Here is a 22,413-nt window from a genome sequence, read left to right on the forward strand (position 1 = left end):
GGATAGAATCCTTACTTTTTATATCATGGAAGCAGAGAAATGACTCTTGCAACCTGTCCTCTGACCTCCATGTACGTACATACAATAAGCAAACAAATAAATAAATATAAAAAAGAATCTTTGCCAGGTTTGGTGGCAAAGGGCATTAACCCTAGCACTCCTGAGGCAGAAGCAGGCAATCTCTGTGAGTTCCAGGACAGCCTGGTTGACAGAGTGAGTTCCAGGATAGCCAGGGCTACACAGAGAAACCCCGACTCGAAAAATAAATAACAAAAAAGAAAGGAAAAAGAAAAGAACTTTTGCTGTAGTGAGAGCTACTATGTCACATGCTGTAGTGAGAGACCTACTATGTCACATGCTGTAGTGAGAGACCTACTATGTCACATGCTGTAGTGAGAGACCTACTATGTCACATGCTGTAGTGAGAGACCTACTATGTCATATGCTGTAGTGAGAGACCTACTATGTCACATGCTGTAGTGAGAGACCTACTATGTCACATGCTGTAGTGAGAGACCTACTATGTCACATGCTGTAGTGAGAGACCTACTATGTCACATGCTGTAGTGAGAGACCTACTATGTCACATGCTGTAGTGAGAGACCTACTATGTCACATGCTGTAGTGAGAGACCTACTATGTCACATGCTTTAGACATTATCTCCTTTAGTCCACACTCCCCGTTATTTAGGAACTGTTTGTGTCTTCATTTTCTGGACGAGGAAATGGTTTTCTTTTTCTTTTCTTTTCTTTTCTTTTCTTTTCTTTTCTTTTCTTTTTATTTCTTTTCTTTTCCTTTTCTTTTTTTTTTTTTTTTTTTTTTTTTTTTTTTGGTTTTTCGAGATAGGGTTTCTCTGTGGCTTTGGAGCCTATCCTGGAACTAGCTCTTGTAGACCAGGCTGGCCTCGAACTCACAGAGATCTGTCTCTGCCTCTGCCTCCCAAGTGCTGGGATTAAAGGCGTGCATCACCACCGCCCAGCTGAAGCTGGTTTTCTTTATTTGAGATGGGGGGGAGAGTCTCACTATGTAGAGAGCTCTATGTTCTAGAGCTTGCTGTATCTAGAACGTATAGAGTCCCAGAGATCCTCCTGCCTTTGCCTTTCCTGCGCTGGGATTAAAAGTGTGCCAACATACCTGGCTTGAAGAAGCTGGTTTTCAAAGAGTGATAATTTGTGTGCCCAGTATTATATAACTGATAGTCTGTCTACTATGGTAATTTTTTTTAGAGAAAAAAACGTTAAAGTGCCATAATTAAAGTACCAAAATTAGGGCCAGCAAAATGGCTCATCAACTAAAGGTGCTTGCCACCTGAGTTCAATCCCCAGGACCCATATGCTGGAAGGAACTTACTTGTCCACACAAATATACACACATGCACACAAAATAAATATCTGGTCATGGTGATGTAATGACCATAATTCTAGCACTCTGGAGAGAGAGACAGACTGATCTCTGAGTTTGAGGCCCATAGAGAGTTTGGGGACTGCCAAGGCTACATAGAGAGACTCTGTCTCAAACAAACAAACAAACAAACAGCAAAATAGACAGACAGACAGACAGAGAGACAGATAGCTCGCTGGATGGATGGATAAATAGATAGATAGATAGATAGATAGATAGATAGATAGATAGATAGATAGATGGATGGATGGATGGATGGATGGATGGATGGGTGGGTGGGTGGGTGGGTGGGTGGGTGGGTGGGTGGGTGGGTGGATGGATGGATGGACGAACAAAAGAACAAGTAGCAAGTGAAATACTGATAACGGACCACAAGTCTAAGCCCTTAGCAGTGGGGTCACTGGAGGAGAATTACAAAGGCTCCCTTAAAAAAACTATAATCTTATTGTGTAGAGGAAAATCTACTGATGTGGTGACTTTTGAGTCACTTCTGAAGGCCTTCAAAGACAGAAATGGCAGCTAAGGATAGTGGTACATGCCTGTAATCCCAACACTTTTGACTGGAGGTGAAAGACCAGGATTCTAGATCATCTTCAGCTACACAGTGAATTTGAAACTTTGTTTGAAAAAATTGGAGCAATTTCAGGTTCATGGCAAGGTAGAGTTAGTTCCGTTTGCTTAATATTGCTGTGAACCTGAAACTGCTCCAATTCACTCCCTCTGCCTCTCCTCATCTCACCTAGAGTGGTACATTTTGTTACAATTGCTGAATTTATATTCTACATTGGTACATCATTACGACCCAAAGTACAGAGAGCTTTAAAAAGTGGGGGGAATAGAAAAATGCAGCCAGGCATGATAATGCATGCCTTTAGTTGGGAGGCAGAGGCAGGTGGATCTCTGAGTTGGAGGCAACCCTAGTCTACAAAGTGAGTTCCAGGACAGCCAGGGCTACACAGAGAAACCTTGTCTCAAAAAGACAAAACAAAATCAAGAAGGGGGAAATTAACCTAGAGTCTTCCATTCCTACCAGCACTGAATGAGAGAGTTCTTATTGCTTCCCATTGATTCCCCTGGCAACTCAGGTTTGGTGGGATTAGTTTTCTTAGATTTTGGCCATTCTAAGAGGGGATCCTTCTCTATGTTAGGCAGTAGCTAAATCAAAGAGTATGCAAACATGTATGCAGTGTGGCTAGTATAGATTAATGGAACCTTAATCCTAAAGGCTATGGATAGTGTCTGAAGACTTAAGGTGAATAACCCCCCTCTGTAATAGGCCAAATGGTGGCCTCCCAAAAGACACATGCACTCCGAATTGGTGGTTTTCTTTGACCAAAGGGGTTTTTAGAAGGTATGGTTAAGGTGAGGGTCACAAGCCAAGCATGCTGGCACTTCCTTGTAATTCCAGGCACTTTAGGAGGGGGAGACAGAGGGATCAGGAGTTCAAGGCCAGCCTCACTGCATACCAAGTTTGGGGCCAGCCTGCGTCCATGAGACCCTGTCTTCCCATCACCACTCCACCTTTCCCAGAAAAAGAGAAGTTACTAAATTGACCAAGATGGAAAGAGGGTAGTTCAAGGGCACTTTACTGAAGAGATGCTTTTAAAGCAGAATCTGAAAAAATGAGTGTAATTTTACCAGAGAGAAAATGGAGTAGCAAATCAGGCGTAGGAAAAGAGCAACTGGCTGGTTCCAACCTTTGTACAACTGTGTTTCAGAGAATCTCCACATCTATTCTGTAGAACTCATTACGGTATATTGTATTACTTATATGTTCCCCCACTTATCTATGAGCTTCTAAAATGATGACATCTTATTTGTCTTATGTTCTCAGAACATAAACACTGTACCTAGCACATAATAAAGACTCAATAAATGTTAGCTGGATAAACAATTTCAGTAAATGGCTTCTCTAATCAACCCTGTGCTTTGAGGGAAGGTAAACCTAGCCACAGAATGAAGAATGGACTGGCGAGCAGAGGCCCTTTAGAAAGGGGACAGGGATAATCATGACTTAGAGGTAATGAGAGGTTGATTTAGCACAGTGGCTGTGGTACCAGAAAAGAGGAAACTGCTGGGAGAAATACCACAGAACCAGGCCTGATTGGATTCTCAGCGTGGGAGAGAAGGGGGATACGAAGAGGATCCTCAGGTTTCAAGTCGTGCAGGTGATGATACCTCTAACAAGGACAAGAAAGACAGGAAAAGAAGCAGCTGTGCAGGGAATGGAGGAGCCTGAAGCTAGTACTGTTGTCCCTTCATTTGAGAAGCCAGCTCTCAGCAGTGTCAAGAGGGACCAAGCTCAGGCAGCAGCCAGGAGTGGCTATTCTAGTTCAGGTTAGGTCAGAGGAAAGACAGCTATATATGTGCCCACATGAATCAAGCCAGGATTGTCTGTCCTCCCAAGACTGTAGAACTTTGATAGAGGTTTAAGGGTGACTTAGTCAAGGAAGGATCATAACACAGGATGAGGGGTGTTCAGACCCTCTACTCTAAAAGATAACTTAGTGAGGAAGGTGATTGGGAATGATGGAGTGTAGTGGGGGTGGAGGTTCAACAGTTCCTTTTTTGACCTAGGTGGCCTGAAGAGCTCAACTCTGTGACACTGTTGTTGATGAAGTATTAATCTTGACCTAACATCACCTTACAGCAGAACCCAATCTCCCAGAGGACTTAGCCTCTGTCACTGAACTCATTTACCACCCCCACCACCACCACAGACGTGGTTTCTAAGGTTCTTTCCACCGGATGCTACGACAAAAGGAAATGTATGGGTGGGGCGGGGTTTTCAGAAACCAGTTCAAAGTTCCCACACAGACTACACCACTACACCGAGAGAAAGAGGAGCAAGCGCCATGTTGAAGCCATTATTGCCATCTAGATCCTTCTTACTGCTTCAGCTGCTCCTGCTAGGGGAAGGGTGCAGCTCCAAGGTTCTCATGCCCAGTGGAAATGAAGACACCAAAGCTGGTAGGAAATCTAGGACCAGAGCGGGGTGTTGAGAGGAGAAAGGCTATGGGGAAAGGACTATATGGAAGAAATCTGGAGCCTGATAGTGGCCATTATAATGACTCTAAAGAGTAGAGTGGGGAGGGCCTGGGGAAGGGCTCTCTGCCTCACTCTGCTTCTTCTGATCAGGATTTCTTTTCTTCCACTTCACTACTTCATTTTGTTCCCAAATTAGGTTTCTTCCATGGACACATCAGTGTTCCTACTCGGCCCCTCCCAGAGGTTCAATGTTTTGTGTTCAATGTCGAGTATATGAATTGCACTTGGAATAGCAGTTCTGAGCCCCAGCCAACCAACCTGACTCTGCACTATAGGTATGAGAAGGGAGGGTGGGTAGCACCGGAAAGAAAAGAAGGTGGACTAGCTGAGAGAGACGGTGTGGAAATCCAAAAAGAGGGTAGCCAGCTTCTCAGGCACCATACTGGTTTCTCATGGGCTAAGTTGTCAGTTCCCATGAGATGAGGCTAGGCTATGGATATATGCAGCGCCCACGTTTGCCCCATCATCCTTCTTTCTTGTAACCGTTCTCTAGGTACCAGAGATCTGATAATAAATTCCGGGAGTGTCACCACTATCTGTTCTCAGAAGAGATTACTTCCGGCTGTCAGATACAAAAAGAGGAGATCCAGCTCTACCAGACATTTGTGGTCCAGCTTCAGGACCCCCGGAGACCCCAGAGGCAGGCTGAACAGAAGCTAAACCTGCAGAATCTTGGTAATCAGGAAAGAAGTAACCAAGAGGCCAGGGAGTTTGAGGGCACTGAACTTTAAGGATTTTTTTTTCCTTCCTCATTGTTGGCCATGGGCAGAAGGGAGAAGACAGGGGTTTGGGATGGGGGAGGGGGAGGGATAAGGAGAATTACCTCCAAGATCCTGACTTGTCTAGGCCAGGGCAATGACCACACGCACACATATCTCCAGTGATCCCATGGGCTCCAGAGAATCTAACACTTTACAACCTGAGTGAATCCCAGCTAGAGCTGAGCTGGCAAAGCACATACACGGAACACTGTTTGCAACACTTGGTGCAGTACCGGAGTGACAGAGATCGAAGCTGGACGGTGAGAGACTTGCGGGTGTGGATGCGGTAGCTAAGGCCAAGCAAGAGAGGAGAAAGGACTCAACTAGCCAGATAGAAGCATCTAATGCCAAGCTCCACTTCTCTGCCTCCCAGCTCCTCTAGCCATACTTTCTTTCTCTTTTTGCCTTTGGTTTTTCGAGACAGAGTTTCTCTGTGTAATAGTCCTGGCTGTCCTGGAACTTGCTTTATAGACCAGGCTGGCCTCGAACTCACTGAGATCCACCTGCCTCTGCCTCCTGAGTGCTGGGATCAAAGGCGTGTGCCACCACCGCCCAGCTTCATTTCTTCTTCTATCATTGCTCTGGCTCTCCCACCCATCCTCTTCCTGATGCAGACGTGAAGGAGCCAGTGATGGATCTGGAGGGGAGATCCACTTCTGAGCCAAGTTAGAAAAGGGACCAGCGCATTGTGAGTAGTCAGGAAAGAAGTGAAGTAGGCCTGGGAGGAACCAGAACCAGTTTCTTGTTTTGTTTTCCTGGAACTGGAAAGAACCAGAAGTTGGAAGAACCAGAAGATAAATTGGAAGAATCAGAAGATGACATTAAGGTATAGGCAAGAATGTTTCCATTCTCTCTTCCTTTGTAGACAACCATCTTTCCCTCATCCTTCTCCCCAGGAACAAATAGTGGATCAGAACCCTAGGTTCTCCCTGCCTAGTGTGGATGGGCAGAAACTGTACACATTCCGGGTTCGGAGCCGCTTTAACCCACTCTGTGGAAGTGCTCAACACTGGAGTAAATGGAGCCAACCTATTCACTGGGGAAGCCAAACGGCAAAGGGTAAAGTGACCCAAACACATGACCCCTAAATCATAAACCCAGTATCCCAACCTTTGTAACACACTACCACTATTGTTTGCTTTATCTCTCTATTCCTAAGCCTCTACCTCCACCCACTGTTCAAACCCAATCATTATGAAGCAGCATTTTTCTATGTAGGGATGAGAAGGGGTGCAGTCAGAATAGGCAAGTGGATCCCCAAGGAGGCCAAAGGGTGCTCAAGGGGAATATGGAATGTGTAGGGGGTCTGGACAGCATTACATAGAATCTGCATAGTGGAGATGCTCTTGGATCAGGGCTGACCTCTTTAATTTGGTTTATTCATCTGTAAAATGTAGATAAACACTATTCCTCCCTTTCAGGAGCTGTGTAGAAAGTAAGCATAAGGAGTGTGTTTGGCATGGTGCCTGGCATCCATGTCTTATGAGTGCCACAAATGCAAGGCTCATTTTCCTTTCCTTTTTTTCTACAGAGAATCCTTCCGTGTTTGCACTGGAAGCTGTGCTCATCCCCGTTGGCTCCATGGGATTGATTATTACCCTGATCTTTGTGTATTGTTGGCTGGAACGGTGAGAGTTCAGGAAGCCCTGAAAATGAGGTGGGGGGTGGCAGGGTTATTTCAGGACCGGCAGGGGGAGGGCATCAAGAGCTATGATGAGGGCGTGGAGAGGAAGCTATAGGTTCCACGCTGACCAGTTGAATGCAGGGTCATAAAGGAGCTTTAATTTAATGCTTCTGCTCCCCCCTTTCTGCTCAGGGCAATGCCTCGAATTCCCACCATCAAGAATCTAGAGGATCTGGTTACTGAATACAACGGGAACTTTTCGGTGAGAACAACGCCATACGCATACTGCAGACTATCAGCTGCCAAGTGCCAGCTAGCAGCTAGCGAGACAGACTGTGAGGGGGGCAGAGTGGAGGGAGGAGGGGGCCTGCATCATCAGGATGTGGCTGACCAAGTGAAGGGTGGGCTAGGCAGAGAGACAGAGCAAAAGAGATTTGTGATGCAGATGGCAACTGTGGTATTAGGGGCCCTGGAGCCTGGGTATCCTTTCTGTAATCACAATGGTTGCAGAGTTGTGAGGGCTCCTTTGGCCCCAAGCATGGGTCTTTTGCTTCCTGCCTCTAATTGACCTCTGACCTGGAGATATCTGTCTTTAGGCCTGGAGTGGTGTGTCTAAAGGACTGACTGAGAGTCTGCAGCCAGACTACAGTGAACGGTTCTGCCTCGTCAGTGAGATTCCTCCCAAAGGAGGGGCCCTAGGAGAGGGGCCTGGAGGGTCTCCTTGCAGTCTGCATAGCCCCTACTGGCTTCCCCCATGTTATTCTCTGAAGCCTGAAGCCTAAGACTCAATCCCTTGATGGAACCTCAGGGTCCTATTGCCCTAAGTGATACTAACCTCCCCCTGCTCATCTTGCCAATCTGAGTCCAATGCCCATTGCTTCCCCGCTGTGGCTAGATTTCAATTTCATGCCCCATGTAGATGCTCCTCCATTCAATATGCCCTACTTGAGAAATACCCCTTGCTCCTTTTCCCTGCGCAAGCCCCACTCCACCCCCTTCTGGCACCTTCCCCTGTCTTTGGAGACAGTCTTACCCTGTAGCCCTGGGTGTCTGGGGACTCACTCTGTAGGCTAGGTTGACCTATAGCTCAGGCAACCCTCCCACCTCAGCCTCCAGAGTGTTCCGGTTATCTGCATGTACGGCCATGCCCAGCATGGCCCTTCTCTGTTACAGGATCCTTTCTCCCCTTTCCCACCTACCATTCAATTGTTCGGGAACCAACAAGAAATAAAGTTTCTACCAAAGATCATCAAAAATGTCTGTTGTGGGGTTGGGAAGCAGGGGAAACATGGAGTTGGGAGGAATGGTGTAAGGGTAGGGAAAAAAGACAATGGTACTACAGAAGCAAGAGTGCTACCAAGTTACTAAAGGGAGGACTGTTCTTCTAACTTACTTTTCTCTGCTAAATTTCTGGGCTTATTCTGGGGGCCAGCTTAGAGTTGTATTTGCCGTGTTATTCCAGTTCCTCGGAGTTCTTTTACAGATCCCAGCCAGTGTCTTCGCTCCTGGTCACACTTCACCTTTTACTCTGTGTGCCCCTTCTGACCTCACAATCCTTCAGCTGCAGCCTCAGGCCACACCCCTCCAGATGCTGACCATCCCTAGCTGCCTAAAGCAGCACTCTCTTGTCTGCCCGGTCTGGGCCTTTCTTCACCTTATGATAAACACCTGCCCCTTTGGTCATCCAACCCTATGGGCACTCTCAGGTGCCCGGGGCCACTAGAACACCTGCCCTCTGCATGATTCACCAGGGGATCTTTGAAGAGTGAGATGATCTTGATAGCATGTTTATCTTCATCAAATATGGAGGTGAGGGGCAAGCACAGAGCAAGTCTGGGCATGGACCTGGGGAGGGTTGAGGACAGCAGAGATCACAGAGGGGATGGAACCAGAGAAGGGCCTGCGTACCTCCGTCCCATCTCTTCTCAGATAACCAGGAGTTTCTGGTCAACACCAATTGCTCTGTTCTCCTGTTGCTACATTACACTCGAAAGAAAATGGGGTTGCGTAAAACAGGTAAGTGGTTTGGGGAGGAGCAGTGGCTGAAGGTCAGAAGCGATAAGCTGACTCTGGCCTCAACTTTCCTTCCAGCAACAAGGGCTATCCTCACATCCCTGAGCCCTCCTCAGCTCAAACCCGTTCTGTAGAGGGTCACTAACCCTTTTTACTTGCCTTCCTCTCCTTACTTGTCTCAATTACCCTGTGGCCTTCCTTTAGACACCATCGATTTGTGTGATGAAACTGGGACCATGAAGTTACTTTTCTTAACAAAGACACCTGGGGACTACGCCAGCAAATTCCTTACAGCACGAAACACCTACTACGTTTGTAAAGTAGAGCGCGGAGCACCAGGTAGAGGCTTGGGGTATTCTCCATAGAGTCCCTCAAAAGAGATTAAAATAAGGCAGCTTTCTCTTGTAATCCCGGCACTCAGGGAACTAAGGTAGAAGGATTGTAAATTCAATTCAGGTCAGCCTGGGCTTCATAGCACGATCTCATTCCAAACACCACACACACACACACACACACACACACACACACACACACACCAACAGCAACAAACATAAAGCAGGGCTGGGATGTAGCTCAGTTGAGTTGACAGAGTGCTCACCTATCATGCATGAAGTTCTGGGTTCCATCCCCAGCACATGCTCCATGTGGTAGAACATGCCTATAATCCTAGCACTGGGGAGGTGGAGGCAGGAGAATCACAAGTTTGAGGTCATCTTTAACCATACAGCAACTTTGAGGATAGCCTGGGTTTCATAAGACCCTGCCTCAAAATAAATACATTCTTTTTTTTTTTTTTTCTTTTTCTGAAACACGGTTTCTCTCTGTAACAGTTCTGGCTGTCCTGGAACTCGCAGAGTTCCCTAGTTCCCTGCCTGCCCCTGCCACCCAAGTGCTAGGATCAAAGGTGTGTACCACCACCTAACATAAATACATTCTTTAGAAACTGAGGTAAGGAGGATTGAGAGTTGGAGGCCAACTTGGGTCATATAGCAAGACACTGCCTCAGAAAACACCCACAGGTTGGAGCCAGGAACATTGGGTGTTCAAAGTGGACTTGGGCTATATGAAATCCTATCTCAAGACTCCCCCCAACAAATTAGTAAATAGAATAGGGTATCCTTAACCAGATCCAAATTGACCATGTCTAATCAGCTCAAAGAAAGGACACTGCTTTGATGGCAGTAGGTTAGGTTCATATATATACCATGTCACCCTACTTCATCCTAGGGTTCTTGTAGGTCTATGCCAAAGGGGAGGGAAAAGTGCACCAGCTCAAGTAAATATTTAGTGAAGAATCCTGAAATCATGGGCTTCAAAAAGTCAGAGGCTCGCTGGGCAGTGGTGGTGCATGCCTTTAATCCCAGCACTAGGGAGGCATAGAAAGGCGAATATCTGTTTGAGGCCACTCTGTTCTACAGAGCAAGTTCCAGGATAGGCTCCAAAGCTACAAAAAAGCCCTGTCTCAAAAAAACAAAAAAAGGGTAAAAACTTGGTATGCACCTGGGGCTGGGAATAGCACAATGCTATGTTTACAGGCACCAGGATCGAGAATGCCTACAAAGCTGTTGTGCCCCTCTTGAAGAATCCAGAACCCGAACTAGTTGGTAAGGCATGTGATGGGGGAGGAAGGGCATAGGAAGTTGTGTATGTAGTTGTGTGCTGGGCATAATACCGACACTTGTAACCCTGGTACTCAAGAGGATTTTGTGTTAAAAGCAGCCTAGGCTGGATGTGGAGAAGTCTATCAGGGAAGGGAAGGTATGAATGTAGGGGTGGGGCTAGCACACTGGGGTAGGTGGGATCATAGGAGCTTAGGAAAAGGGGGACAAGGGTCTAGGTCAACTCTTTAAGGGGTTGTCTAGTTTAAACTAACTATACCTGTCACTCCTTCCCCCACGTCCTTGTCGTCTTTCCCATTTCCCAACCACCTGTGGGAGCCAGCCAAATCCCACCCTCTCCTCACTTCCTCTGTAGGTCCAGTTACCCTGACTAATCAACGGAATGATGGAGGGTCATGGTGGGTTCCGTATCTCTTCCTCAGAGGTGATGCTGCTTTTTCTTGTTTTCTAGAGTCCCTGCGCACACAATGTGACTTCCTGGAGAGGAGCCGAATAAAGATGCTTAGAACTCTAGAGGCTAAGAGACTGGCAGCCATGGAATCCTCTGTAAATCTTCAAGCAAGATCCCCCAAGGGTGGTGGAACCCAGCAGAGCGCTAGTCAAAGCAGTCAACAGAAGGTTTGTGCACTGCTGACCCCTAAGAATTTCCTGTCTAAATCTCATGTCTATGTTCATCACCTGACTTCAACTTCTCCTTCCTTTGGCCCTAGACAGTAGAAACCTTTCCTGCAGAGCCTTGACATTAATAGCTTTATTTCTCTTTTCTAGTCTAAATCTGGACGATCAGATGAAGATGGGCCGCCTTCCACCCGCAGACCATTCTATAAGACTAGAGCAGACTTTCTCAAGAGACATCGTTAGCTCAATAAAATGACCAACTGAGAGCAGCAGCTACCAGGGGAGAGCATGAAATTACTGGAATTTAACGTGAGGCCTTCTTTTTCTAGAAAGACTCCTTCTCCCCATATCTTCACAAAGGCTTCAGTAGGCTGCAGGCACCAGGGAGGTTGAGGGTGGACCGGAGCAACAACAGAGGGCTGGAGTGAACACTTGGGGGGGGGGGGTGGGTGAGGAAAGACTGTGAAGTCTGGTTACTAGACTTTTAGTACAATGAGCCTTTGAGGGCCAGAGAAGGGGGTGGGGTCTTCTCAAACCAGACTACCTCCCCTCGGGGGAGGCCTATCTTGCAGCCGCCCACTCCTGCTGGGGTTAGGTGTCCCTCCCCCACCACACTCTATTACCTCCCAGGCTGAAATTCCCCCACCTCCCAGCCTGTGGGCAGTCCCTCCCACCCGCCCTTCAACTAACTGCCCTTCGCCTTTCCTCCTCCCTCCCTTCCCTATATTGGAGGGGGGCAGCAAGGCTGCAGAAACCAGAAACCAGATCTGATTATAGACATTTATTGAACTCATTTATTGATTTGACACACTTCCCCACTCCAACCTAGCACATGATACAATCTGGGTAGGCCAGGCGCTGACACAGGAAATGATGGGAACCCACAGCAGGGTTGGGGGAGGGGACAATGCAAAGGGCGCTGGGGGGAGGGGCTGCTTGGGGGCTGGGGTGGAGGAGCCCCAGATGGCCTCTCTGGCAGGTGCTAGTAAACCTGATCCACATTCCCCCCATCCCTGCTCATTTCCCAGACCCTCAGCCAAACTCCCCAAGCTCCCCCTTCCCTGTTCCTCTCCACAGCCCAGCCTGCCACCACGCAGTCTTCCACATAACCCTGGCAGTCCATGACTGGGAAGAAGGGCAGGGACAGCTGTCCCAAGCCTTGAACAGGGAGGTCTCTGTACCTAACTTTACTACCCTAAATCCTTCCTTCTTTCACGCCCCTCCCAGGCCCTAAGCCAATTTCAGGCCTTAGATGCTCTCTGGTAGTCAAACAAGAGTGTGCCCCGCAACAGCACCTTCTTCTAGGCACAAGTAGAGAGAATGCAGGGGCCTGCCTTAGGGTTCTTTCCTTAAACTCTAACCTAAATATGCATGTAATTTTTTCTAGACCTGGTCCAAAAGGGAGGGTTCCCCTCCAGTCCCCTTTGCTACCCACCTCTCCCCAGCTTCCTGTGTCTCCCTCCTAGAATTTGTAGTGTTTGTATCATGTCACTATGCCAAAGCCTTCAGAAAGAAAAAAAAAGCATTCTCCCCATTACTAGCACCTCACCACTGTTAAAAATCTCTATATTTGTGTTTATATTTCTTTAAAAGTTTATAAAAAGCCTGTCTGTTATCTGTATCCTTCCAAAAGTGATTTGGCCTGGTGAGCCACTCCAGCGCTCAAAACTTGGCCCTTCTAGGTCCCCTAGCCCCACCCCCACCCCCCACCCCACGGCATAAAAATCCAGGCCCAACCTAGCCTGGCCCAGCTCTAGTAAGACTCTCTACAAAAAAATAATAAAAATAAAAAAAATTAATAATCCTGCTCCCAAAGGCAGGGGTAATAAGGCCACTGGTGACTTCACATTTCTAAAAGCATTGCTGGCCCCTGCTACAAGGCCTAGGAGGTGGGAACGGGAAAATCAATGATGGCTCCTGAGAAAGGGCCATAATTGCCCCCTAATTGGCACAGTGAGAATAAGCCCTCTTCCCTTCCTCCTCCCATCGCCCTCCTCCACAATCCCTACATGCCATAGCTTTATCTTTATGATTTCCTCAACACTCATGTGTGTGACCACCTAACCCTAGCTCTAAAGCAGGGTTCCAAATTCTAGGTGAGGGCTCAAGAGGAAAAAGTGGATAAGGACAGGCCGGGCTCCACCTCTGAAGCAGGGGACAAAGCTTCTGGTTGTGACTCAGGGATCTGTTGGGAAAAAAAAGAAATGGAGAACAAGATAAAAGATTCATTTGGGGGCACCATCCAGACTTATACCAAGCAGAGACACTTCCTCCCCTCCCTCCACACAGCTCCCCCTTCTGTGATGAGGAGCCAGGAAGTCCCACTTAGAAGTGATGCTATGCTAACATGACATGCTCCCTCCAACTCCCCAGGAACTCCTGTTACCAGCTCTAATGCTCCCTCTGGCTCAGATCATAGAATTAGCTGAGCATTCAAGAACAGAGATGCTGTCGTGATCAGGGGCTGCTATACCTGACTCAAAGTTGAAGTCCAGTCCCTCGCCATCCATGAGGTCACTAATGATGTTATCCATGTCGCACTCCAGGTTCTCCATATACATATCAAGATCTAGATCCTGAGGCATTCTGTCATGGCTGGTAGCTTCAGTAGGAGATGAGAGCACAGGGGTCCCCAGGGCCTTCGGGATGGGAGCACCTGCCATGACTGGAGGTGGTGCCATCACAGAAAGGGTGGGAACCAGGTTGCTGGGACCTGGACCCTCTAGCGGCTTAGGACATAGGCTAACTCCAGTAGCCAGCTTGCTAGAGGAAGGCATTCCTCCCAGTAACAGAAGTGTAGGAGCCTGAGACAGAATAGGATCTACCTGGGTCATGAGAACATCAGCAGGAGGTGGTGGTGTATCAGAGGTGAGCAAGGCCTCTAGAGACTGGGAGCTTGAAAAGCACCCTTCTCCTGCTGACAAAGACCCATCCATTGGGCCAAAGAGGGAGGCACCATAGCTATGTAAGGGGCCAGCAAGCCCAGGATGTTGCAAAGAGAAGCCAGACAGATTGCTCCTAGACAGCAGGGAATGGGGAGACGCAAGATTGAGCCCGTCCAGCAGCTCTAGATCTTCACTGAGGGGGGGAGGAACACCCCCCGAGTAGCTGCTGGCTGAGGCTGGCATTTCCTCTCCTGCTAGCACCTCAGACTCTGGCCCCATTGGGGATAGCCGGGTGCTGACAGTGCTAGCATTTGAACTGCTTCGTGGACGGAAAGTGGTCCACACATCAGCTTCTTCGCGGTTTCGAGAACAAGGGCTGCTTGACCACTTGGCAAAGTGGCCTAGAGGGCTCCTTGGAGTGGCACCTTCAGGTGGAGCTGGCAGGACCGATGGCTTCTTCTTGGGGCCTTTGCTGCGACCCCGGAGCAGCTTGCTGCTGCTATCCATGGAGGCAGCCCTGCGGCGGGGCGCCTTGCCACCCTTGCCACCTTCGGGGTTCAGCATCCACCAGGAGCTCTTGCCAGTGGCCTCGTTGTGAACCTTGATGAACTTGCTGTGCAAGGACAGGTTGTGACGGATGGAGTTCTGGATGGGACAGAGATGTAGAAAAGGGGCATGAGATATGTGTTTAATCTAAGGGGAGCCTGGGACACAGCAGCAGAAGACTCAAAAGTCCAATCAGGGGAGTGCAGCAGGGAAGAAGAAACTATACACAGTTCCCAAGCTCCGTGTCTCCCCCAGACTTCTCACAGGGAGACAAAGTAACAACCTACTCTCCAGGGAGAGCAGCTATCTACCCTAGAATAGCTCCTCTCAAATCTCTGTGTGTAGGGTTGGGATGGTGGGCATGGGGGAGGGGGTACTTGACATCAGAAAAAACAGACTCAGATGGGAAAAAGCATTCCATACTATCATCCTTTTCCTGATGTGCAGGCTTGGGTGGAGGATACAGGTTGGTGGAGGATACAGGATGGTGACCATACCAGCCTGGGACTGACCTGTCCTTGGCTGGTTCTCTGAATAAGCTAGAGGGCTAGAAGTTCAATACAGCTGGTACTCCTTTCTTCTCTAAACCTTTTAGGTCAGCCAGATAACTCTCTAAGACTGGATCCCAAGCCAGGCCTTTAATTCTAGAACTCGAGAGGCAGAGAGGGGATCTCTGCGAGTTCAAAGCCAGCCTGGTCTACAGATCCAAGTTCCAGGACAACCAGAGTTATATAGAGAGGCCCTGTCTCAAAACACCAGAAGGAAAAAAAAAAAGATCCCAGTCTTATTTCTGCCAATTGGGACACACTCAATACTGTCATGAGGTGTAATTTCTCTGTCTCTCTTTCCTAGGGAGACATTTCCCTCTCAAAACTCTACTGGAGGCCAAGCTTAAATCCTATGCTTTTTAATAAGAAAGTGTTTGCTTATCCTCCACACCCAAATTTCTTGTCTAGTATTTTTTTCATCTGTTTTCCAGTTTTCCCCAATCTATATGACATGGTTTAGGGGTTCATGTAATTGGTCTTCTCAACTGTAAGTACCAAAGGCACAGACAATGCCCCCCAGTCCCACTGTTCCCAATAGTGCCCCCTCAGAGTGCCAAGGCCATAGCGTATCAAGTACACAGTACATAATCAATACTTGTCTAACTAGTAGGTAGCCCCTAAACGTCTACAGTGAGAGTTTCCTTGAGGTTCTGACAGTTCTCGGGTGTCTTGGGTATTGGAACCTATTCTTCACTCTTCTTCGCTGGTGACATTTAGATAAATATACCTTTCCCCCTAGTAGTCCATGGTACAAGATGAAGATTGATACTTCTTGAGCCTTGGGTGCTGCTTTGTTTTTACTGGTTGGTATATGCTGTCTGCCCTACCTCCCACCACTTCCCTAGCTCCTTCCCAGTGTTTTCCCCCCTGGAAGTCGTCTAAGAATTTGAGCATAATCCCTCCACCTTAAAGGTCATTTGACCTCCCACATGGATCCCTTTACTTTAGAAATAAATTCAGGAGGAAGCTGAGGCATGATAAGAACCATGAAGAATCCCAGCGGTAGAGGGAGGCAGATCTCTGTGAGTTCGGGGTCAGCCTGGTCTACAAGAGCTAGTTCCAGGACAGACTCCAAAGCTACAGAAAAACCCTGTCTCGAATGACCAATAAATAAATAAATAAATGAAAGAAACTGAGGCTCTAGACAGAGAGAAACCATTTCTCTCTGAATGGTAACCCTTGTCCTGAAGAGCGTGGCTTGACCAGCTTCTTGTGCCAGGACCCTTTAGGGTAAAGACTTCTTGCCTCCCTGAGCCCATCCATCCACAGCGACTCCTAATAACTGAGCACCATTGTGTCTTCTAGCTCTGTGATTTTTCTCCCTTCTTTTTCTCTAATTCTGATTCTACTGAAGTGTATGTGCGTGTGTATGTGTGTGCATGTGCATGCGCGTGCACGTATGGTGGTGCTGGGGGTCAAGCCCAGAGACTCACACACGCTGTGCAAGGGATTAACTACTGAGCTACCTTTCCATCCACATCACCTCTCTGTCAGACCTTGGAACAAGCATGTAGGAGAGGTCAGTTCCCAGGCCCGTGGAACTGTTTGAGGTGTGTGTATTGCGGGGGGGGGGGGGGTCGGGGGGGCTGATAAACTGCTCACTAAGCCACCAACTTAAGCGTTCTTGTTCAAGTGAGTGCCGCCCCCTGGTGGGGTGGGAGTGACCTTGGCACAACACCAGGGAAGTGTGAAGCTTCCTGCTGGGGGGCTTTTGGAAGCTCTAGACCCCTTCTGATTAGGTCTGGCAATGAAAGTAGCACCTAACTTCCAGTGCTTTAATTTCCTCATATGCAAAATGTAGATTCTCAGAGCTGCCACCGAGACTAACAAAATGAAAAAAGTCTAAAATTATTTCACGGGTTGTTTCACGGGTTATAGATTCAGCTTAGTGGCAACCGCACTGCCCTGGGTTCAGTTCCCAGAACCAAAAGAAAAAAAAAGATCTCATAAACTCTAAAGGCTGTGTTAAGCATAAATCATATACTACTCCTGCAGTATAGCAAGCAACTCCTGGTCATTCTACCCTGGAAAGTCAACTTAAGAGAAAAGAAAAACAGCTGCGCAGGCTGGGTCCAAGGAGGGGAGCTCTTTGTGAGCCTGAGATTGTGGCATGGCAGTCTACCCAGAAATAGTGCCAAGGGTCTCAGTCAGCTGTCCCATCTTCTGTTCTGTCTGGCCCCTACGCATACTACAGATCTGTTCCCTCGCTCTAACATCTACGGAGAGATCCTCCGTTCATTCTATCCCCTGCGTACTTACGCTAATCCTAACCACCTACAGAGGTACAAGGTACTGCTATGGGGTTGAACGCTCCGATTCCGATTCCCTCATTTTGTGGTTAGAGCCTCATTTCTCTGGCAAATTTCAGTTATCATCTGCGATCTTCCCAGTTTCTTCAAGAAAGACCACGAGAACTTCCAACCTAGGATCTAAAATCAGAGTTATGCGATACCTCCTTTCTCATGAGTAGCATTCCTCAACAACAAAGACTTTCTCCGAGAGTTTGGATAGTTCCTTACGAGGAAGAATTTTCGACAGTGGAAGGTAAACTGAGGCAGATAGCAGTTCACCGTCTCTTTCCTTAGTGCACAATATCAGCTACCTTTCCTCGTGGATACCAACCACTTCTTTTCCCCCTTCACCGCCCACTCCCTCTTGGGCAGAGCAATCCTCTAACAGTTCCTGTTCACTGAGGTATTGGAAGGCGAGCAGGGAATCCGAGTAATCCCGCAGGAATGGGCCAAAAGGTGTTGGGTGGGAGGTGAGGGAGGGGGGAAGGCTAGGTGCGGGTGGAGAATCCACACAGTTCCTGCTGTACATAGGATAAAGACTTCTCTGTGGGAATAAATGTTTGGAGCAGCTCAAGCCAAAGTGCTGAGGAGCGAGTAGAGAATTCGATTTTCCTCAGAGCAGGGACAGTGTCTTATTCATCGCTGATCCTCCCGCTTCAAGCTCGGAGTGTGGCATATACTATGTACTAAGTAAATGTTTGTCTAACTGAAGATTGAAGGTGGATCTTTGGGCTTCCCAACGGAGTGGAGAGGCGGTAACTGAGGCCCCGGAGTGAGAGTACCCAGAGGGGTCCAAGGGTGGATGGCGTGAAGGTAAGGGTCATACTTACTTTCCATCCTGCCGAGCTGTTGCTGTCACCCTTGTCCTTGAAGTAGGGCACCGTGCGGACCATCCATTCGTAGATCTGGGCAAGTGTCAGCCGCTTCTCCGGGGCGCTTTCAATGGCCTGGCTGATGAGTTCTGCATATGACTGATTTCCCCAGGCATTCCGGCGGGAGCCTCCCTTCCGAGGACCTGTTACAGCCCCCAGGATTCCCGGCTGGGGGCCCCCTGCCGGCTCTGGGAGCCGTGAGGGCAACAGGATCGGTTCGGAGTGTCCCTCCGAATGTACCTTCTGCCCCAAACCCGGCTCCACCTCGGACGGTTCGGGGGGCTCCGTAGCGAGCTCCGGTCTAGGAAGGGGCCAGGTGCAGGACCGCGGACGGCTCTGGGGCTCGAAGTCGGGATCGAGGTCTATGATCGCGGCAGCCTCTGTGGCTGACTTCTTATTCTCAGGATCCATACGTGGAGTTGAACCTCTGCAGCTCAGCGTTCAGTGGAGCCTGCCACAGTCCCTCACCATGCCTCCCCTCAGGGGGGAAGCAACGAGGGCCAGGAGGCACATTCCTGCCAGTTCTAAGAAAGTCAAGAACTTCTCCCTTGTCTCAGGATTCTAACCCCCAAACTGTCCGTTCTGCTCAGTTCTCCGAACTCCTTCCCGACTACAGGCTGCAGCCTCAGAGCGCTACTCAGAGGCACCACCTGTAACCTCCGCCTAGCGAAGGCACTTTCTGCACCCTCTCACTCCGCTTCCTGCTCTTTTAAACCTGAGGCTCCGTATCCCCTCATACATTGCGCTTCCATCACCGAACGTCTCAGCGCAGTTCCCTCCCCCTTTCAAGTTGCTGCCCCCCGGACACTCCTCCCAAATTTCCTCCACCCGGATCGCTGCCCTCCCCCACGCCCCCCCGCTCCCTAGCGTCACTTGTCCCTCCCCTGGCGCGCCCTCCCCCCTCCTCTTGCCTCCAGGTCACTCTTGATAGGGTCAAGGTTCCCGCGGCCCCAGCCTCCCTTTTTCCCGTACAGAATCCCCTATCGGACCCCCCCACCCCCCGCCCCCCGGGTTTCCCTTTTGTTTTGCTCCAAGCAGCAGCCCCCGCCTGACGTCTCTGTTTACCACTCGCCGGGGCAGCCATCTGCGCACGCGCCTCGAGGGCCACTTGGGAAACCGAGTTCCTCAGTCGTGCCACCCAGGTCGGTCTCGAGGACTACATCTCCCGTCTTACTTTGCGACCAGGAGTCCGATAACTGTAGCAGGACCGCGGCGCGTGGCAGGATATGGGGAGGTGGAACTTTAATGATTAGAGGTCGTCCCGGACTCTCTTTCTTTTCTTAAAAATCATTTTCCTCATTCCTTCCCTTACCACCCTCTCCTTCGAGTTTCAGGGTCGCCCAAGTGACTGTTTAGAGAGGCGCTAGACTTTCCCGTCTTCAGAAAGCAAAATGAAAAGTATTGTCTCTATAAAAAGCCAAAAGAGTATCAACAAGTAGGGAACTGATTAGAAAATAAGATACATTCACGCTGGGGAGGTGAGTGGGGAACTTGTATAGCATAACAAATGGTGTTAACTGATGGTGGTGGTCCCCCCCCCCCATCCATCCTCCGGGTACAGTTCACAAAAGCCAGTTTCCTCCCTCGGCTCTGGTGGTCTCCTCTGAAATACTGACATTCTGCTTTTCTCGATCTTCAACAGCTTCTCATTCAACTGATCTCCAACTGAACTCTTTCAGAAATCTCTTCCTGCACCCACTCCCCTATCCTCTAGCAACTCTTAACCTTGGTTAGCAGCTGTCCTGGGTGTGGATAGCCTTCCAAATCACACTTGCTGGTAACCTTTCCAGTTCTGTAACTTGCTACTTCCAAATCCCAACTGCGTTTAAGGGCTTTGGCACAGTGGTGCTTGCCTTTAATTGCAGCACTCATGGGACAGAGTCGAACAGATGTCTGTGAGTTAGAGGCCAACCTGGTCTACATAGTGAATTCCAGGACAACTTGAGCTCTCAAAACAAACTAAACCCCCAAACAAGCAACACCAACAATCTCTGCGTTTAAATGGCTTTATCATCCTAACTGGAGCTCTGTTCATTCATCACCCCCACTAGCCTAACACTGCCACTACCCCTGCTACAGTTTGTTTCTAAGAAACACCTGGTAATTTGAAATAAAACTTGGGCCAGTCACTGTTGTAATTACTTTACCAATTGTCTTAGCCACTGTTCTATCGCTGTGAAGAGACACCATGACCAAGGCAACTCTTATGAAAATTGGGAGGTGGCTTCCGGTTTCAGAGGAGTCCATTATCATGGCAGGGAGCATGGTGGCCCATGCGGCTCTGGGACAGTAACTGAAAGCTTCATCCTAGTCTGTCCATCTAGAGAGAGAAAGAGTGTGACAGTAGGCACAGCTTGGGCTCAAAGGGGCATTTTCAGTGCCACACCTTCTAATCCTTCTGATCAAATAGTTTCAAAGAGAGCAGTTCTCATGAGCCTGTGAGGGGCATTCACATTCAAACCACCACACAAATGTTAGCTCCCTTACTCCTCACATAACCCCGCGAAGTAGAAACTACTGTTATATCCATTTTATAGATGAAAATGCTGGTGATCTCAGCAATCAAGTCAAGGAAACTGATGGCCTGTATCATCCCTCCCTCAAGTCTCCATCTTGGGAAAAATCCCATCCATGGTTTCAGGTTTTCCTCCCGCAGCTTGTTGTTCCCTACGTGCAGTTTAAAGCACCTCTGGCAAGCTCCTGTTCTATAGCTGCAGGGCATCTCTGTTTGCTGGTCTGTTTCTGACGATAAACTGTGAGACCTTGAGGGCAGAAGTCTGTGTTTGTGTGATCTCAGTTCTGGGTCACAGTTAATGCTGGCCAAATGAATAAATGAAAAGATCAAGACTTACGTTTTACACTTAGATATTTAACAACTTTTAAATAAATACTCTTTTCTTTGCCTGGTCATATTGCAATTTTTCTGCTACATTGCAAGGCTAGAGGGACTGTAATTTGTTTACTGTTTGAATTGTTGTTGTATATACTTTTCTCCCTCTTCTTACTCATTTGCTTTTTGGAAACAGAATCTCAAGTAACAAACCCAGGCTGGCCTTGAACTGCTGATCATTCTGCTTCTACCTTTCAAGTCCTAGTATAATAGGCCACCCCCCCCCCAGCACTTATACAATTAACTAAAAAATAGTTTTTTTTTCTTTTTTTAAAGATTTATTTATTTATTATGTACAGTGTTCTGCCTGCATGCACACCTACACCACAGAAGAGGGCATCAGATCTCATTACAGATGGTTGTGAGCCACCATGTGGTTGCTGGGAATTGAACTCAGGACCTCTGGAAGAATAGTCAGCTCTTAACCGCTGAACCATCTCTCCAGCCCCAGTTTTTTTTTCCTTTTGGCTTTTTTGAGACATGGTTTTTCTGTGTATAGCCTTTGCTTGTTGTGATCCAGCTACCCTCACTCCCCCTGACTGACAGCAGAACTTCCTTGTGGTCTGTAATTGACAAGGATGTTTGTGTTCTTTCTGGCCGGTGTTTTCCCACAGAAGCAGTAGAGGTATAAAAGGCTTTAGCTAAGGTAGAATAAAGGTTGCTGTTCTTCCACCTGAAAAGAAGCGTCCATGTCTTAATCCCAGCATCCCCAACCCACCCCACCCCGCCAGTCTCAGCTATCCAGGCTGTGCTGGCTGCAGCATTTGCTGTCCTAGAACTCTCTCTGTGTATCAGGCTGGCCTTCAACTCACAGAGATCCATCTGCTTTAGCCTCCCCAGTGATGGGATCAGAGGTGTTTGCCATCAATGAAGTTTTTTTTTAAAACGTGTGTGTGTGGTGGTGTGGTGTCTCTACTTTAACCATGTGGGTTCCCGTGATCAGTCTCAGGTTGTGAGGTGCTTGGGGTGTTTTACCTACCCAGTTGATTTTCTGTTATGTTAAGATTCTCTGCCTCCTGTGCCAGGTGGTGATGTTGTACACCTTTAATCCTAGCACTCGGGAGGCAGAGGCAGCTGGATTTCTGTGAGTTTGAGGCCAGCCTGGTCTACAGAGTGAGGTCCAGGGCAACCAAGGCTGTTACACAGAGAAACCCTGTCTCAAAAGAAAAAAAAAGATTCTCCTCCTGTGAGGAAAAATGTTGACACAACCATGATATTTCAGCAGTCTTGACACTCTGGACCTTCAATGTGGTAGTATTAGCCTACTCGTGATATGAGAAACCATCTTGTTTTTGT

At 48.3% G+C, this 22,413-nt stretch overlaps 3 protein-coding genes across 3 annotated transcripts; 2 read left to right on the top strand and 1 right to left on the bottom strand.

Moving 5' to 3' along the window:
• The first annotated feature begins 4,205 nt into the window (after positions 1-4,205).
• Il2rg (interleukin 2 receptor subunit gamma) lies at positions 4,206-8,091 on the top strand. Its single transcript, XM_048417766.3, has 8 exons — positions 4,206-4,372; positions 4,587-4,725; positions 4,944-5,125; positions 5,332-5,471; positions 6,108-6,270; positions 6,743-6,839; positions 7,028-7,097; positions 7,432-8,091. The coding sequence occupies exons 1-8, from the start codon at positions 4,258-4,260 to the stop codon at positions 7,615-7,617; spliced, it is 1,092 nt and encodes a 363-aa protein (XP_048273723.1). The 5' UTR covers positions 4,206-4,257; the 3' UTR covers positions 7,618-8,091.
• A 107-nt stretch (positions 8,092-8,198) lies between these two features.
• On the top strand, positions 8,199-11,357 carry CXHXorf65 (chromosome X CXorf65 homolog). Its single transcript, XM_048417769.2, has 6 exons — positions 8,199-8,644; positions 8,765-8,851; positions 9,053-9,187; positions 10,384-10,452; positions 10,919-11,085; positions 11,236-11,357. Exons 1-6 carry the CDS (start codon positions 8,620-8,622, stop codon positions 11,326-11,328), a joined length of 576 nt encoding a protein of 191 aa, XP_048273726.1. The 5' UTR covers positions 8,199-8,619; the 3' UTR covers positions 11,329-11,357.
• Positions 11,358-11,851: 494 nt separating this feature from the next.
• Foxo4 (forkhead box O4) lies at positions 11,852-19,061 on the bottom strand. The gene is made up of 3 exons (XM_048417765.3): positions 18,186-19,061; positions 13,559-14,615; positions 11,852-13,270 (listed from the first exon to the last, which is right to left on the bottom strand). The coding sequence occupies exons 1-3, from the start codon at positions 18,636-18,638 to the stop codon at positions 13,263-13,265; spliced, it is 1,518 nt and encodes a 505-aa protein (XP_048273722.1). The 5' UTR covers positions 18,639-19,061; the 3' UTR covers positions 11,852-13,262.
• Between the last annotated feature and the right edge of the window lie 3,352 nt (positions 19,062-22,413).

This window comes from Myodes glareolus, chromosome X (assembly GCF_982192425.1).
Source record: "Myodes glareolus chromosome X, mMyoGla1.1, whole genome shotgun sequence".
NCBI lineage: Eukaryota > Metazoa > Chordata > Mammalia > Rodentia > Cricetidae > Myodes > Myodes glareolus.